This window comes from Trichomycterus rosablanca, chromosome 22 (assembly GCF_030014385.1).
Source record: "Trichomycterus rosablanca isolate fTriRos1 chromosome 22, fTriRos1.hap1, whole genome shotgun sequence".
NCBI lineage: Eukaryota > Metazoa > Chordata > Actinopteri > Siluriformes > Trichomycteridae > Trichomycterus > Trichomycterus rosablanca.
Window position 1 is genome coordinate 10,884,356 of NC_086009.1, and position 14,534 is coordinate 10,898,889.

At 38.4% G+C, this 14,534-nt stretch overlaps 1 protein-coding gene across 1 annotated transcript in view; it reads right to left on the bottom strand.

The window, feature by feature from the left end:
* The window catches only part of sez6l2 (seizure related 6 homolog (mouse)-like 2), a 55,521-nt gene that overhangs the window by 20,624 nt on the left and 20,363 nt on the right, over window positions 1-14,534 (bottom strand). The window contains exons 4-5 of the mRNA XM_062985086.1: window positions 6,419-6,631; window positions 1,796-1,932 (exon numbers count right to left, since the gene is read on the bottom strand). Coding sequence (XP_062841156.1) covers window positions 1,796-1,932; window positions 6,419-6,631 — 350 coding nt within the window. The remainder of the gene's footprint in view (window positions 1-1,795; window positions 1,933-6,418; window positions 6,632-14,534) is intronic.

Consider the following 14,534-nt stretch of genomic DNA (forward strand, 5'->3'; position numbering starts at 1 on the left):
AGCATGATGCTGCCACCACCATGCTTGACAGTAGGGATGGTGTTAGCCAGGCGATGAGCAGTGCCTGTTTTTCTCCAGACATGACGCTTGTAGTTCAGGCCAAAAAGTTCTATTTTGGTTTCATCCGACCAGAGAATTTTAATTCCTCTGGTCTGAGAATCCTTAAGGTGCTTTTTGGCAAACTCCAAGCGGAGAAGTGGCTTCCATCTGGTTACTCTACATAAAGGCCTGATTGGTGGAGTGTGTTAGCAATGGTTGACCTACTGGATGGTTGTCTCCACAAGGGAACTCTGGAGCTCTGCCTTAGTGACCATTGGGTTCTTGGTCACCTCTCTGACCAAGGCCCTTCTTCCCCGATTACTCAGTTTGGTCGGGTGGCCAGATCTAGGGAGGGTTCTGGTGGTTCCAAACTTCTTCCATTTCTGAATAATGGGGACCACAGTGCTTTTTGGGACCTTCAATGCTGCCGAAATTTTTTTGTATCTTTCCCCAGATTTGTGCCTTGACACAATCCGGTCTCGGACATCTAAAGACAATTCCTTTGACTTCATTGCTTGGTTTCTGCTCTGATATGCACTGTCAACTGTGAGACCTTATATAGACATGTGTGTCATTCCAAATTATGTTCAATCAACTGAATTTACCACAGGTGGTCTCCAATCAAGTTGTGGAAGCATCTCAAGGATGATCAGTGTAAACTGGATGCACCTGAGCTCCATTTTGAGTGTCATAGCAAAGGGTGTGAATACTTATGTACCTATTATGTTTAAATGTTTACATTTTTAAAAGATATACAAAAATGTCTGAAAACATGTTTTCACTTTGTCATTATGGGCTATTTCGTGTAGATTTTTTAAAAGAAAACTATACTCAAATCAGATTTCGAATATGTCTGTAACGTAGTGGAAAAAGTGAAGGGGTGTGAATACTTTCTGATGGCACTGTATATCTAATTTACACCGAGCACTTTTACATTTTTTTGTAATTTTTATTAGGTAATCCAAAATATGAAACCAACATTGTCCTTTTTAGAAACTGTCCACCAATATAACACTTAAGAAGAATTAACACACAATGTGCATGAAAAAAGAAAAAACTTTTACTATCTGTCAACCAACAATGAAAGGTAAAACACCTTTAACAGGATGTGTACTTAATAAAGAGGCCAGTAAATTTAAATAAAAATAAGAGTCACTATTTAAACACCATGTTAGTGTCATAGTGCTGAGAATGGTCCTGAATGGTCATCTGGTCAGTGGGGGTCCTATGAGGGTCCCTTTCGATAGAGAAATTGGGTACAAACCGGGGACAAAGTGTACAGAGCAGTAGACTCGGTAATTGTATACCCACACGGTTCATGTGTATGGTAGGTGTAGCTCTGATAATTAATAATTATACATTCCAGATAGGTGTACCTAATAAAGAGCTCGGCAGGTGTATATCTTTTTTGACTTAAATAGGACATTAAATAGGTTACAATATGTATGAGTGAAAACAAAAAATAATTAGTCAGAAAGAGAGAAATCATTTTAGACTGCTTCAGATAAAAAGTTTTGCTAGTAGTTTAACATATTTTATTCTAATAGTGTGTGTGTGTGTGTGTGTGTGTGTGTGTGTTCAATCAAAGTATATTCTAAATAGAATCTCTGGTTACCCTGTAATTGACAAGATTCAGTTAAATGGAATATATTTTACAGTTGCTTGACACCAAGTGTGCAGTGGCTAAATAGCCGCAATCAGTTTCCCAGCTGAGCAGTTTTAGACAACAGTGGTGACTGTGTTAACTGGGTTATACCTGTATTTCCACCCCATATCCAGGATATACGGTGATGCTGTAAGTGCATTCCAGTGGAGAAAAGAGGGTTGACGAGGAGGTCATGTCTGGAGATTCCACTATTCCCTCCATTCCTGTCATGTTAGTATTGCACAGCACTTGGGGAGGGGGTAAGTGGAGACAGAGAAAGGCAGCAATGTTATGGAATTAATTTTGCACTAGAAACTAGAGTGCATCATATGTTTACAAATCCGAGTACAAAAGTTATGGAACAGTGTAAAAATAAAATCAATAAAAAAAATCCAAAACTACATTCAATTAAAAAAGTACAAAGATACATACATACAGATGCTTTGAGAAACACTTTTAAACTGTAAAGTGGCAAACCTTAACCTATCCTTGCTCAAAAACAACCATTTATGAGCCTATTATTAATGCTTCTTTCATACCCAATCATGGTAGCATCACCTGTCACCAATTACCTGTGGAAAGTTATTAAACAGATGTTTTTTTATAATTATTTCACAAAACCTCCAGTATGTTATTGCCCCAATTTCAACTTTAAAATGTGTTGTAGTAATTATATTTGAATTTAATGTATATTTACAAAACATCAATAAAGTTAATTAAGTGAAAGATTAAATACTGTGTTAGTCCACCACCACTAGGATCCGAATATGAATCTCAGCAGTGCTATCAGCCGGCCGGGCTTATGCTGGAAAAAGCAGACATGATTGTCTTTGTCTAGGGGCGGAAGCCCTGTAATGGATTGTTGCTTTATGCAGCATATTCCCGCCTTGCGCAATGCATTTTCTGGTAAATTCGGACCTGCCATAAACCCGGACCAGTATAATGCAGTTGATGAAAATGAAGGTGCATGGAAGTTATCCTGGAATGCTCAAAATGTATTTCTTACTTAGAGCTCTTTGGGCAGTTTTGGGGAGTTTAAAGGCATAAAAATTATATGCCATTATTATACATCATACATCAACACCCACAACAATAAGGCAGCACAAAAGTTAGTAAGAGCTACTAATATTACATTTTGTACAATGCAATCAAAAAGAAGAATTTGTGATTTGTTAAAGCTCTTGCATCTTCATTTAATTGACAAAAGTAAAAGGAAAAGATTTCTAATGTTTTCAGTGATCAACTTATATGTGTTTTGTAAATGTAAACACATTTTGAATTTCCAAGAAAAGGTGAAATGAGGGTGTGGATTAACCTTGTGGATAATCATGTTGGTGGTTCATTGAGGTTCATTGGTGGCCTTTGTAATTAATCACTCTGCTGACGGGAAAATAAGAATCTGTCATCAATAGCCATACTAGATGGTGATACTACCTATCAGTAGACTTTCCTCAGTACATGTGTAAAATGTCCTGAGTATTGTGAATGGAAAATTTTATTAGTTATTTGCATTAAACTCATAAGTTTTTGCTTTCTTAGTTAATTAGCAGGGGTAAAAGAGACTTTTGAAGGTTTCAGAATTCCAAAGACTGATAACTGACCTTGACACACACCCACACCCACACCCACACAGCTGTGTTACTAACAAACCTTTCTTCTAAAATGATAAACAAGTTTGGTGTGGAAAGTTGACCTTGAGCTGGGTTGCTGAGCAGAGTTAGCCTGAAGGGGCAGTAAAGCGGGGTATAAATACTGCGATAGGGCAGACAGTAGTCGCCTTTCTCTTCTGTAAAGCTGTGTGAGCGTTTGCATTATGAGAGGGTCCTCAGCTGAGTAATAAATTGATTATTTTGCTTTCACGATTACCCCGGTTGTCTGTGTCAATCTTTAAGGGTTATTTTGAATTCCCACAACAAACATGGCACCAACCAGATGAGAAGTTCTTGGGGATACAGACGTCGGTATCCTGAAGGACTTCACTTCATCTTGAAACGCCCAATTGGCATTCTGCGTTGCAGGACCAGACTTCGTTTGCCGTCTTGGTACCGGGGTTACTATCATTTTATAGAATGTAAGTAAATTAAATTTTAAATATAATTGTACGGGGTGAATCACACAAGTAACAAAATTTTGACTTGGATTTTGTTGATGGGCACGGGTCAGCTAAAGGTCAATCGGATATTGACTTGGTCCAGGAAGGGTCGATTGGATATCGGCTCGGTTTAGCAGTATTTCTTGGATAGAAAATCTGCCACAGGTTGATGAACCTAGTGCAATGGGTCTCCCGGGAGAAAAATTAATGAAATAGTTATGTGTTTAGTGGGCACACACAAATGAAATATTGGATATATTTAATAAAGATACAAGGTATCTATGTGTGTGTGGGTGATTCACAACGGACAATTTAAATTGGGTGGATTGACACGAAAAGGCATAATGGGGAGTGGCAAAAGCAAACAGAAATTATTTTTTTTCGAATCGGGTGACAAACCAAATGTGTTTTATTTTTTATGTATTTTAATTATGGTAAAGCAGCAGTGACTAAATTTGAATTTGGATAAAAGAGTGTGGTTTTTCTTCCAAAGGTAGTTTTAGTGAGAGACAATTAGAAATGTTGAAATGTTGTTAGAAAAAAGAGGAAATAGATGTATTAATTGAGAAGGTTTTGATATGTGGGTTACTGAGTCTAAGAAATGTGCACAGAAATTACAAGGAACATGTAAAACTAACAAAGCAGATGTCTAGTGTGTTAAATCTGTTGCAGACTCAGATCTGGTGTCCTAGTCCGTGTCCTCAAGCGTCAGTGCAACATCATGCGCAAGTTCAACAAGAAGCTGAGGCAAGAAGCCATGAGGGTGCCATTCCACCTCCTGAACGGAATTTTAATAATCTTATCACTCGTTTACAAGATTTTGATGATTTAATGTCTTTTGAGTTGTTGGTTTTTATATTTAGTGAAGTATTTGATAATCATTTACACAATTATTTACTCACATTTATCTTACTCGTATACTGATATTTACTGGTGATATTCAAATGTTTTGAAAAATTTTGAAGCATTTAATCAAGGTAGAATGATTGTCTGATAGGCTTAATCATATAGTTCATTTTATATGTAATCATTTATTATGTGAGTCATCCTGTGGTGAACTGAGGTGTCGAGTACACTATCGCATCAGGTAGGTTGGTTGGTAAGATGGGTAGGGTGTGGAATTTTCCCTAAATTAGAAATTGGTTGATAATTAGCTCGTGAGGATTCTCTAACGAGCCTGAGGGTTTTTCGCCCACCCCTGGGGGATGACAGGATGAACAAGTAGATAGTATGTAACAGTTATATTAATCAATTATGTTAATCATTTATATATTCAGACTTTATGTCACAAACCCATAAGTGATTAATAAAGTCACAAAAAGAGGGGAATCTATTCTTAGCGATATTCTCAGAAATATTCCTAACAAAAAAAACAAAACACAGCATACTCATTTCATTAAATTTTTTTTAGGTGTGTTTACTCTATGATAACAATACCTTAAAACTCTGACAAGGGAAGGGTATGTGTTTGATGTTCATTGTAAATGCAAAGTTTGTTTAGTATATAATATTTTGTTTGTGTTGTCCAGGAAGGACAAAAGGAGGGATTGTGAATGGAAATTTTATATTTTATTAGTTATTTGCATTAAACTCATAAGTTTTTGTTTTTTAGTTAATTAGCAGGGGTAAAGAGACTTTTGAAGGTTTCAGAATTTCAAAGACTGATAACTGCCCTTGATACACACCCACACACACACACACACACATCTGTGTTCCTAACAAACTGACCATTCTTCTAAAATGATAAACAAGTTTGGTGTGGAAAGTTGACCTTGAGCTGGGTTGCTGAGGGGCAGTAAAGCGGAGTGTAAATACTGCGATAGGGCAGACGGTAGTCGCCTTTCTCTTCTGTAAAGCTGTGTGAGCGTTTGCATTATGAGAGGGTCCTCAGCTGAGTAATAAATTGATTATTTGTTTTTATCATTATCCCGGTTGTCTGTGTCAATCTTTAAGGGTTATTTTGAATTCCCACAACAGTATGCAGGGATATATACCAAACCTTCAGCTATCTGACATCTGAGGCGTTGTTTTGCCTTCTTTACTACCCCTGTGGTGTGTACTGTCCACAAAAGATCCACTGTGTGAACACCAAGGAACTTGAAGCACCTGTGCACTTTCTCCTGCTCCCTTAAGTCCACTATTAGCACCTTAGTCTTGTTGACATTCCGTTAAAAGGTTATTTTATAGAACCAGAATGCCAGGGGGCTGAACTCCTCCCTATAGGCTGTCCTGTTGCTGTTAGTGATTAGACCATCATGGCATCTGCAAATTTGATGATGACATTTGAGCAATGTCTGTTTGTGCAGTAATATGTATACGAACAGTAGAGTTGATGACAATGCAGTTCAGTGTTCAGGATTAGTGAAAAGGAGGTGATGCTACTCATTCTCACCACCTGTCATTGACCTGAGAAATTTCAGGATCCAGCTGCACAAAAAGCTATTCAGACCAGCAGATCTTGCTGTCAAGCCTTAGAAGAACAATGGTATTGAATGCTGAGCTGAATTGTACAAACAGTATTCTCACAAATGTGTCGTTATTTTCTATGTGGAAAAGAGCAATGTGTGATCTATAGGAAAACACTCAAATAAGAATAAGGTCTCAGTTCTATGTGTAGAAATTCCCACTGTTATTTACAATACCTGGTGCATGAACTGTTGTTATTGTTGTGGTGGTTATCAGAGTCGTTGTGGTCTCCTCCTCAACCGGTGGTGATGTCACACGACCATTTCCTCCTGACTGGCTAGTTTGAGGAACCGCTGATGAGGTCATAGTGGTGGTGAGAACCCCTGGTAACATCACTGTGGAGGCAGGATTAACAGAAGGGACAGCCTGGGTCGGGTTAGAAGTTGTGCCTGTGAATTCCAAAAAAAACCCTCAACACACAATGTAGGAATACAGAACCCAAGAAATAACCTTGAAATCTAATGTCAGATGTGTCACATGTTTCTATCATCTAAAAAAGAGAGGCTTTGGACCCAAAGATGCAGAGAAAAATGATAAATTTTTATTAACAATAAAAATTAAGATACAAGGTAAACAATAAATAATGATAACAAAAAAACAATTCGGGGAATCCCGAATGAAGCCGCTGATGCCGCAGGCAACTGAAAAGAGAAAAAACACAAAAGTAAAGATAATACACACGAGGCGCGATCCCTGGTCGCTCACTCGCAGGACGAATGCGAATCTCGCTACGCTACGACGTGGCTGAGAGAGAGAGAACCCCTTAAGCTTGTAAGGAGTGTGGAGATGGACGGATCTCCAGATAATAATCCATCAGAAGCGTGAAACTACAAAATTGAGCTTAAAGAGGGAGATCGCAGCTGCAGGTCGTTCGCCCTAATCAGCTGGCCTCCTATTTGAGGCCATGCTGTTTGTCACTCTGTAATGCCTGCGACGCTGAGAACTGGTGGTACGCTCACCAGACGCCGCAGGCAGGTGTCAGGTGGAGAAAAATGCAAAACATGAGCCACAATTGTCTGTAATAAAAAATAAATAAATGAATAAATTAAAAATAATGTCTTTCTTTTTTATTTTATCTTTGATAGTTTTCCTCACCAGTTAATAATCCTAAAGGGAAGATTATTACAGACTACTACTTCATTACATCAACTGTTTCCTCACAAGTTAAATGTATACGCTTTCCTCAGTTAAAACTCAGTAGAAAAAAATCATTCAATATTCTGCATTTGCTGTTTGTTTTTCTTTTTTTTTTTATGCAGCCATGTCTATTCAAAGGCATTTTGAGCCCATTATGTACACCGATCAGCCATAACATTAAAACCACCTCCTGGTTTCTACACACACTGTCCATTTTATCAGCTCCACTTACCATATAGAAGCACTTTGTAGTTCTACAATTACTGACTGTAGTCCATCTGTTTCTCTACATACCTTTTACTCTGTTCTTCAATGGACAGGACCCCCACAGAGCAGGTATTATTTAAGTGGTGAATGATTCTCAGCCCTGCAGTGACACTGACATGGTGGTGTGTTAGTGTGTGTTGTGCTGGTATGAGTAGATCAGACACAGCAGCGCTGCTGGAGTTTTTAAATACCGTGTTCACTTACTGTCCACTCTATTAGACAGTCCTACCTAGTTGGTCCAACTTGTAGATGTAAAGTCAGAAATGATCTCTCATCTATTGCTGCTGTTTGAGTTGGTCATCTTCTAGACCTTCATCAGTGGTCACAGGACGCTGCTCATGGGGCGCTGTTGGCTGGATATTTTTGTTTGGTTGACTATTCTCAGTCCAGCAATGACAGTGAGGTGTTTAAAAACTCCATCAGCACTGCTGTGTCTTATCCACTCATACCAGCACAACACACAATAACACACCATCATTATGTCAGTGTCACTGCAGTGCTGAGAATGACCCACCACCCAAATAATACCTGCTCTGTGGTGGTCCATATGGTAAGTGGAGCTGATAAAATGGACAGTGAGTGTAGAAACAAGGAGGTGGTCATAATGTTATGCTTTATCGGTGTATATTGTGATTATGGCCTTAATACGTGTTAGAATGCTTTTTTGTGGTAGCGACACCCAGTGTTGAAAAAAGGAATTTTGTTTTAAAACCTGTTAAATAACCTGCCAACCTAAATTTTATTTCCAAAATGCCTTACGGGCTGTTTAAGAAATGGTTGTTTGGACACCTCTGAACTAGAGTATGGACATGTAAACTTAGGAAAGCATAAAGCACTTTTGTCTCAAGACTTGCTAATTATGTAAATGAAAATGCATTCTAAACAATGCTGGGATGGTAGGAAAAAATTATTATATGTTAAACTTAAAAAAAAAAACAAAGCACATACAGTGTATCACAAAAGTGAGTACACCCCTCACATTTCTGCAAATATTTTATTATATCTTTTCATGGGACAACACTATAGACATGAAACTTGGATATAACTTAGAGTAGTCAGTGTACAGCTTGTATAGCAGTGTAGATTTACTGTCTTCTGAAAATAACTCAACACACAGCCATTAATGTCTAAATAGCTGGCAACATAAGTGAGTACACCCCACAGTGAACATGTCCAAATTGTGCCCAAATGTGTCGTTGTCCCTCCCTGGTGTCATGTGTCAAGGTCCCAGGTGTAAATGGGGAGCAGGGCTGTTAAATTTGGTGTTTTGGGTACAATTCTCTCATACTGGCCACTGGATATTCAGCATGGCACCTCATGGCAAAGAACTCTCTGAGGATGTGAGAAATAGAATTGTTGCTCTCCACAAAGATGGCCTGGGCTATAAGAAGATTGCTAACACCCTGAAACTGAGCTACAGCATGGTGGCCAAGGTCATACAGCGGTTTTCCAGGACAGGTTCCACTCGGAACAGGCTTCGCCAGGGTCGACCAAAGAAGTTGAGTCCACGTGTTCGGCGTCATATCCAGAGGTTGGCTTTAAATAGACACATGAGTGCTGCCAGCATTGCTGCAGAGGTTGAAGACGTGGGAGGTCAGCCTGTCAGTGCTCAGACCATACGCCGCACACTGCATCAACTCGGTCTGCATGGTCGTCATCCCAGAAGGAAGCTGACGCACAAGAAAGCCCGCAAACAGTTTGCTGAAGACAAGCAGTCCAAGAACATGGATTACTGGAATGCCCTGTGGTCTGACGAGACCAAGATAAACTTGTTTGGCTCAGATGGTGTCCAGCATGTGTGGCGGCGCCCTGGTGAGAAGTACCAAGACAACTGTATCTTGCCTACAGTCAAGCATGGTGGTGGTAGCATCATGGTCTTGGGCTGCATGAGTGTTGCTGGCACTGGGGAGCTGCGGTTCATTGAGGGAAACATGAATTCCAACATGTACTGTGACATTCTGAAATAGAGCATGATCCCCTCCCTTCGAAAACTGGGCCTCATGGCAGTTTTCCAACAGGATAACGACCCCAAACACAACCTCCAAGATGACAACTGCCTTGCTGAGGAAGCTGAAGGTAAAGGTGATGGACTAAACCCAATTGAGCATCTGTGGCGCATCCTCAAGTGGAAGGTGGAGGAGTTCAAGGTGTCTAACATCCACCAGCTCCGTGATGTCATCATGGAGGAGTGGAAGAGGATTCCAGTAGCAACCTGTGCAGCTCTGGTGAATTCCATGCCCAGGAGGGTTAAGGCAGTGCTGGATAATAATGGTGGTCACACAAAATATTGACACTTTGGGCACAATTTGGACATGTTCACTGTGGGGTGTACTCACCTATGTTGCCAGCCATTTAGACATTAATGGCTGTGTGTTGAGTTATTTTCAGAAGACAGTAAATCTACACTGCTATACAAGTTGTACACTGACTACTCTAAGTTATATCCAAGTTTTATTTCTATAGTGTTGTCCCATGAAAAGATATAATAAAATATTTGCAGAAATGTGAGGGGTGTACTCACTTTTGTGATACACTGTATACTATTTCAGAATAGGAGAGCTAGTGCAGTGTATTTGTATGAGATTAATTAACTAAAAAAGTAATAAATCGAGTTAAATAAGCAGTGCAGATCTTCAAACCATTCCTACCTAAGAACAGCTATAAAACTAAATACTAAAACTGCAAAAACTATTCTCCTTTTATCTTATAACAAAAAAGATGCACTCATGGTGCACTTTATTAGGAACACCTGTCTTACATTATGTAATCATATTTTGATTTGTACCTACCATATACACAATATATGGCTAAAATTATAATACTATTATTATAATGTGATACCTAAGTTTTTTACATCTGGACTGGGAGTAACAGAGAAAGAGTTTAGGTTTAGCACCGGGTTAGACAACTTGTCTCTTGCAGCTTCAGAGCCAACAAGTAAAACCTCTGTTTTATCTGAATGAAGTAAAAGAAAATTACACAACATCCAGTTTTTTATGTCGTTTACACAATCTTCTATCTTACTGATTGTGTCAGTATCATTTGGTTTGGCTGATATATACAGCTGTGTGTCATCTGCAAAGCAGTGAAAATGTATGCCATGTTTATGAATAATTTCCCCTAGTGGAAACATATAGAGTGTAAATAATAGCGGTCCCAGTACCGACCCCTGTGGAACACCACACTTTACTTTTGTTGTTTCCGAGCATTTATTATTTACATAAACAAATTGAGAGCAGTCAGTCAAATATGATTTGAACCAAGAGAGTGCGAGTCCTTTAACACCTACTGTATTTTCTAGCCTTTCCAGTAAAATGTTATGATCGACCGTATCAAACGCTGCACTAAGATCTAATAGAACAAGAAAAGAGACACTTCCATTATCAGAAGACATTAACAACTCGTTAACTACTCTAATTAATGCAGTTTCGGTACTATGGTTGGGTCTAAATCCAGATTGAAATTTTTCATGAATACAATTTTCATTCAAATAAGAACATAAATGTTTGGAAACTACTTTTTCTAATATCTTAGAGACAAAAGGAAGGTTTGAAATTGGCCTATAATTAGATAGTACATGTGGATCAAGATTAGGTTTTTTAATCAGGGGTTTAATAACGGCACTTTTAAACAATTTAGGTACATACCCAAGGCTAAGGGATGCACTGATTAATGTAAGCAGGGGCTCTACAATAGCTGGGAGTAAATCTTTAAGTAAACGAGTTGGAACAGGATTGAGTATACATGATGATGACTTTGATGATTTAATCAACGCAGTTAGTTCATTTTGGGAGATTGGATTAAAGGAATTTAGTTGAATTACCTTGTTACTATTATCATCACTATTATCACCAATGCTGCTCAGAGTGAGTTCATACTTAACATTGGCAGGTGACACACTCTGACTCTGAAGTCGTATTTTTTCTATCTTATCATTAAAGAATTTTAAAAAATCATCGCTGGTACAGTCCGGTGGTATATTAGATTCAGTTTCATTGACGTTTTTAGTTAATTTGGATGAATCTCGGATTGTTCTTATTTTTCTCTATTAGGGACGAATAATATAAAGATTTAGCTTTTATAAGGGCATGTTTATACTCAGTTAGAGCATCTTTCCAAGCAATCTTTTACACTTCCAGTGTAGTGTGACGCCACTTGCATTCTAATTTCCGTGCTGCTTGTTTAAGTGCGCATGTGTGGTCATTGTACCATGGAGCAAGTTTTTTCTCCCTAATCAGTTTAGTTTTGAGTGGGGCTACGTTATCTAAGGTTGTGCGCAATACGGACTCTAGGTGTTGAGTTGCCTGATCTAGTTCTTTAGGTTCTGATGCTGATATATTTGATAATTCTGGTAGGCAGTTTATGAACGATGCTGCAGTTGCAGATGTAATAGTGTGCTTACATTTAAAACGATGTGGTTGCTGTATATTATTGGATAGGGACACTTCATATTAAAATAGTGACAGCTGTGATCTTTTCAGCTAGAACAGCAGACACTCTTCTGAGAAGGCTTCTCACAAGACTTTATAATATGTCTGTGGAAATTTGTGCCCATTCCGTCAAAAGATGATAGCATTTGTATGGCTGGGCACTGATGCTGATAATTCATTTATTACACCAGTTAGTAACTGTTGTGGCTGAAACACATGAATTCAGTAATTAGAGGGGGTTTGTGGGTAAACAGTTACTGACTGTTGCCCACCGGTTTAAACCATGTATTTAAAAGACACCCCCAGCAGACCCTCACTGACCATCTTTTATTTATGTGGCGAATAATTGTCGCACTGCATAGACACTAACATGGCAATTTGTTGTTCTGTGTATGTATGTATAGCTGGTGCAGCATCGTTGTTGGGATTTTTAATCCTTTTTTAATTTCATAGCCTATTTATTAAGAACAAATGACCATGTTATTAACATGTAAGTACACTGCAGTGCTTAGAATGGCCCAACACCCAAATCTGGTAAATAAAGTACCAATTAAGGTCCCTTTATATTGATGGATTGAAGAGAAGGCTGGTTAGCACACACCCCATGTAAGTGTAAGTGTTGACTTGGTTAGTACACACTCCATGTAAATGTAATAGTTGATTGGGTTAGTACACACTCCATGTAAATGTAATGGTTGATTTGGTAAGTACACACTCCATGTAAATGTAATGCTTGATTTGGTTAGTACACACTCCATGTCAATGTAATGGTTGATTTGGTTAGTACACACTCCATGTAAATGTAATGGTTGATTTGGTTAGTACACCCTCCATGTAACTGTAATGGTTGATTTGGTTAGCACACACTCCATGTAAGTAAAATGGTTGATTTGGTTAGTACACACTCCATGTAAATGTAATGGTTGATTTGATTACTACACACTTTATGTAAGTGTAATGGTTGATTTGGTTGGTACACACTCCATGTAAATATAATGGATGATTTGGTTAGTTCAACCTCCATGTAAGTGAAATGCATTAATTGGGCAAAACACACTCCGTGTAAGTGAAATGGTTGATTGGGTTAGCACACACTCCATGTAAATGTAATTGGTGATTTGGTTAGTACACACTCCATGTAAGTGAAATGGTCATTTTGGTTAGTACACACTCCATTTAGGTTAAATGATTAATTGGGTTAGCACACACTCGATGTAGGTGTAATGGTTGATTGGGTTAGTACACACTCCATGTAAGTTTAATGGTTGATTTGGTTAGCACACACCCCATGTAAGTGTAAGGGTTGACTTGGTTAGTACACACTCCATGTAAGTAAAATGGTTGATTGGGTTGGTACACACTCCATGCAAATGTAATGCATGATTTGGTTAGCACACACTCCATGTAAATGTAATGGTGGATTTGGTTAGTACACACTCCATGTAAATGTAATGGTTGATTTGGTTAGTACACACTTCATGTAAGTGCAATGGTTGATTTGGTTAGAATAAATTCCATGTAAGTGTAATAGTTGGTTTGGTTAGTACCCAGTCCATGTAAGTGTAATGGTTGATTGGGTTAGTACACACTCCATGTAAATGTAATGGTTAATTTGATTAGTACACATTCCATGTAAATGTAATAGTTGATCTGGTTAGTACACACTCCATGTAAACACTTTATGTAAATGTAATGGAGGATTTGGTGAGTATACATTCCATATAAATGTAATGTTGGATTTGGTTAGAATACAACCCATGCAAGTGAAATGGTTGATTTGTTTAGTACACACTCCGCGTAAGTGAAATGGTTAATTGGGTTGCTACACACTCCATATAATCGTAATTGTTGATTTGGTTAGTTCAACCTCCATGTAAGTGAAATGCATGATTCCGTTAGTACACACTCCATGTAAATGTAATGGTTGATTTGGTTAGCACACACTCCATGTAAGTGTAATAGTTAATCTAGGTAGTACACACTCAATGTAAATGTAATGGTGGATTTGGTTAGTACACACTCCATGTAAATGTAATGGTGGATTTGGTTAGTACACACTCCATGGAAGTGAAATGGTTGATCTGGTGAGTACCCACTCCATGTCAATGTAATGGTGGATTTGTTTAGCACACACTCCATGTATGTGTAATGGTTGGTTAATTTGAATAGTACACACTATGTAAATGCAATGGAGGATTTGGTATGTACACACTCTAAGTGTAATGGTTAATTTAGTTAGTACACACTCCATGAAAATGTAATGGTGGATTTGGTTAGTACCCACTCCATGTAAGTGTAATGGCTGATTTGGTTAGTACACACTCCATGTAAGTGAAATAGTTGATTGGGTTGGTACACACTCCATGTAAATGTAATGGTGGATTTGCTTAGTACACACTCCATGTAGGTGTAATGGTTGATTTAGTTAGTACACACTCCATATAAGTGAAATGGTTGA